At 40.2% G+C, this 4,953-nt stretch overlaps 1 protein-coding gene across 1 annotated transcript; it reads right to left on the reverse strand.

Moving 5' to 3' along the window:
- Nucleotides 1–2,190: 2,190 nt before the first annotated feature.
- On the reverse strand, nucleotides 2,191–2,698 carry LOC136870109 (cuticle protein 67-like; the record flags this gene model as incomplete). Its single annotated transcript, XM_067144897.2, has 1 exon — nucleotides 2,191–2,698. A coding segment is annotated over one exon (501 nt), but the record flags the coding sequence as incomplete, so codon positions are not given.
- Between the last annotated feature and the right edge of the window lie 2,255 nt (nucleotides 2,699–4,953).

Genomic DNA, 4,953 nt, shown 5'->3' on the forward strand with positions numbered 1-4,953 from the left:
GGTCCTCGGACCGCTACCGGGCCGCAACAATAATCCAAGGGGTCCGCAATAATAATGTAAGTTGGAAGTATTTGAAGAGTGAAATTTGATTGTTGACACAATTCATTGACCAATATACCAAATTTAGGAACTATGCTTTCAGTGTTGTATAACACATACTCATAACTTGGCTGATAGATGGTACAAGTTAGCAGCGGACAAAGAAGAAATACTAGAAGGCAGTATAACTGATGCCATTGTAAACCACTCTCAATTGTAGTATCCACACTCAGACCATATTTTCCGCCTCTGGTTGAGGAAATCTCGTGGATCTGATATCCATTCTTTGAAACAACATGAACTTCCCTCCTTGAGGAAGATCAACTAGCCGAGGTATCTTGGCAGAGAGAAAGTGAACAATAAATTGAAGTATGACTTCGGTGGAGAATCAGATGGAATGGCGTGTTTAGCTCCACGAAATTCCATGAATGTATCGCAACTCCACGTCTCTCATCGACCTTCGCGGCCATGCAATCCCCTATACCCTACGAATTCTAGAAAGAAAATACTGTGTTTAATGCCTTTCATGACAACATACCTGTATGAATGTACTTATTTTGCTCTCACACAAATGAAAACGAAGTACAGAAACAGAGCTAATGTAGAGGCTGATCTTCTGGTCGAGTGACTATGCTTGTAAAAGGCTCGGTCTTAGGAAAACAGCACCATCCATCCCATTGATCCAAGAACCACAACAAGTGAAATTTTCAAGTAATTTTCCGGACTGTTGTAATTATTAGTCAAGTGTCATATTGTTTTATAATTTCTCTGCAATTATAAAATATATTTATGTAAATAAAGTTAAATTAATATTTTAAAGAGAGTAAGTATTAGTCCAGTCCGGCTCCTCGGTGTAGGAGGCAACGCGTCCGCCTGTCACCCGGCGGACCCGGGTTAGATTCCCGGCCGGGTCAGGGGATTTTAATTGTAAATGATTAATATTTCTGGCCTGGGGACTGGGTGTTTGTGTCGTCCTTAACATTCCTTACCTCACACTCAACACTCTACACTTCAGCAATTCCACTTACACGCAGGTTCCTCTCATATAGTGAAAGTAGTGGCAAAAGATCTTCATAGGTCGACGCCACGAACAAATATAATTAAAAAAACTAAATTATGCGACTAAAATCAAACATGGTATCATTACAAAATTCTTTTTTTTTTTGTTTGTTTGTTTGCTTGCTGAATGCAGTATTATGTTCTATGGATAGGGGGTACTTGGACATGCGTGCGATATACTCAGTGGGCCTCAGAGGCAAATTATTTGGGAAATTCTGCTACAAACAAATGTTTGCAACAATTTGTCCGCGTGAATTACAAAATTACCTTCATATCATGATCTTGCGTACCGTTAAAATGCCCACTCAAGCTTATTCGTCTACAAATGTCATTCCACGCCATACATACTTAGACAACTCGTAACATACCGCTTAGTCGAGTAGCTCGTCTCCTTACTCCCAAGTCTTCCCAGCCCAAAGTTTGCAACATTGCCGTAATATTACAGTTTGCTTTACACAGCACCGACATAGACAGGTCTTATGGTGACGACGGAACAGGAAAGGGCTAGTATCGGAAAGGAAGTGACCATGATTAAGGTATAGTGTGAAAATGGGAACCCACGGAAAACCACCTTCAGGACTGCGACATAAGGGTTCGAGTCCACTATCCGTCGAATGCAAGCTGACAGTTATTTGACCCATCCCAAGAAGCCACTCGCTCGGTGAAATAAAAAGGTAGTAAATCTCATTCGAATAACAGGAACTGTGTAATTCTGGTACACTGAGCCTACAAAACATGTTAAATACACGTTGTGAAAATTAAATCTTCTTACTTTAAAGGTTTCAGACACTCAGGTGACAATTTTAACGATATTAGATCACCGAAGTTGCCGTTAGTACGTGCCTAGTTATCACAATAACTAATTTCAGTTTTCTGACACACCGATGGATTTAGGATACAATGGCGGGATACCAATCAAGCGAAATCATATACAGAAAGAATACTATTTATTTTTCAGTCATTTGTAAACTGCATAATAAATAAGAGATAAATAAATAAATAGTTGTTGACGGAGGAAGATGAGTGACAAGGAATAGGATGTTTTGTACTAGAAAGAAGGTACAGTGTGAGGTGAAGTTGGACAGTGGAAGATAGGTACTTAGTAAGAATAGACATGGCCAAGGGCGTTGCTGTAGGTCATGTGAGCGACAGCGGGAGCAGCGGAGTAGGCGACGCCGAGGAGACCAGCGCGAGCAACGGGGGCAGCATAGCCGACGGCGGGAGCAGCATAGCCGACAGCGGCGGGAGCGGCGTATCCGTGGTAGGCAGCGTAGGCGGGAGCGGCAACGGCTCCGTAGGCAAGAGCGTCGTTGCTCACGCGGACATCAGACTTGCTGACGCTGGAGTAAGGAGTGTTGATAGACTTGGAGTAGGTGGAGATCTGTCCCAGGTTACCAGGAGTCCTCAGGATGTTTGACTGCTGGGCAGTGATGGCGGGGGTAGCGTAAGAATGGGCATAGGCAGGGGCGGCGTAGCCGTAGGCGGGGGCGGCGTATGCGGGGGCAGCATATGCAGGGGCAGCATAACCGATAGCCGCGGGGGCTCCCAAGTAGCCGGCGTTGGCAACAGCCAATACAGCAGCGAGGATGATAACCTGAAATTAAAGTACATTTGTATTGAGAACTATATCCCAGAATTTGCATCAAATGGTGAGAATACAATACATGCAAGGAAGAAAATACCATCACATTCCTCACTGCAATGCAATCTCCCTTGAAATCTGTACAAGATTTTTATTTTACTGTGTCTTTAAGATAATCTCCTATTTTAGGTTTGGTGAGCGAGTAAAGAAATTGGAGGCATTTCTATCATTCACCCTTGGTGATATTTTCACTCACTGGCTTCCAAAATATAAAGCAATAGCAAATCTTCCACTTAGACATAAACAACTCCAGTACACACCTAACCAAGCTGTGATAATTTAACAGTAATGTCCCTTCAGATACTACAAATCTGTCCTCATCTGTGTCCTTTAACGTACCAAATCCCGATGACACGGAATTGTCGCATTTTATCACGTACAAATACAAACGTCCTCCGGGGAAAGAACCCATTATCCTTGGAAGGGAAGGACTTTGAGTAACTAATTTCTCCACTGAGATCGTCTGGTGGTATATTTTATCATCCCATCCTAGGAGAAATTCAGCTTAGCTTATAGATTCATCCACTTGTCCGATGATACAATTTCATTGCAGATTTTCATCAAGTGAATGAATGCTTTTCCATACATGAATGATAGGAATTCTTCTCAGCGATCTACCTCCACTAGAAGTGTCGGGTAGCTGTAACCGTGAATTGAGAAGATGTAGGCTCAAACGCCACGATCGGCAAGCCTGTAATTAAAATTTCATGGTTTCTCGTTCTCCCACCAGGAAAATACTGAATCTGTGCGATCTCTACCTGCCGTATTCTATCCCTTAGCTCTCCCATCGTTGCGGAAAATCTATCTGGATTACTGCGACTTTAGACAACTAGCTAACAATAAATTATTTTTTCATGAAATCACGTGTAATATAATTACACGAACAAGTAAATGAAAGTTATGAACCCATTACTAGGGGAACGTTCACTTATAAACTTATCAGTGTTATGGTTTCATCAAAATTACGTAACTATTTACAGTATTTATATAATTATTACTACTACTTTTTCCGTATAGATAATTATTACCCTAACAGTGTTTAAAATGCACAAATACACAAAAGAACCATATGGTATATAGTCAGGCTTGGTTTTCTCACGTTTAAGTTACATTAGACAACGGTATGGTAATTATGATCTCGGCAAAGTACACACATGTGCTATACAGCAGTAAATAACACTTTTACGTGTGTCGCTTTTGACCAGTAGGTCCTCCGGAAAAACGTTTTGTACGCTAAGGAAGAAAAAATCTGGCAACAAATCAATGTGACCATCGGACAAAGAATTGTTTGTAAACTATGGAGAAATCATGAAAATAAATTTGGGGTAACAGCACTGATAAAATGATAATATGATAGTTTTAGTTATTTGAACTTCTACAATGAGAGGCTGCCTAAAGCTGGCAAAGTATCCCAATGCAATATGTATGTTACTATATACCAAAATAGTTACAGGCTTCATGCAATTACTCTTTTTCATAAAATTAACCACAATATTACTGAGAACTACACACGTGATTTCTGGTCATTTATATTAATTCATTGATGGCCAAAATACCTATAGCCTACCGAGAATATACCCTTTTGGAAATGTCAATATGTTGCGTTTTTTAAAATTACTAAACATTTTGAAATTATTCCTCTTGCTCCGATGAATGTCTCACAACTCTTAGACTGGAAAATACTATATGCTTCTTTGAAGTAATTAGTGGTTAGTTAGTAAATGGCTCGTTTCACTGCGACGAATTCTCCTGGCAGTGTATACGTGTATACGTGTATTAAACCTCAGATGTTGTGATAACTGAACCGATACATCATTTTACGGAGTAGGCCTATGCAAAAACCAACTTCAGTTCTAAGTTGATAAATCAAAGAGAAAAATTGTTTTTGGTTCCCTGGTAACATTTTACGATTTTGAGATACTACCGTATTGGCGATTATTAACCTGAATTTTCAATGTAAGTTATGAAATTTACTTCAGTTACATTCCTGTGTTTGTAACGAGATCATACTGTCTTTGATGCTGGTTACAAGGGAACTGTTCCGAATGGACCAGACACATTTCAATGAAGCAAGGGTAATAATAATTTTGCAGTATAATAATAACAAACGTTGTATGTCCTATTGACTACATTTACGTTTTCTGCAGATGCCGAGTTGCCGGAATTTTGTCGCGCAGAATTTATTTTACGTGACGGTGAATCTACCGACACGA

The sequence above is a fragment of the Anabrus simplex genome, chromosome 1 (assembly GCF_040414725.1).
Source record: "Anabrus simplex isolate iqAnaSimp1 chromosome 1, ASM4041472v1, whole genome shotgun sequence".
NCBI lineage: Eukaryota > Metazoa > Arthropoda > Insecta > Orthoptera > Tettigoniidae > Anabrus > Anabrus simplex.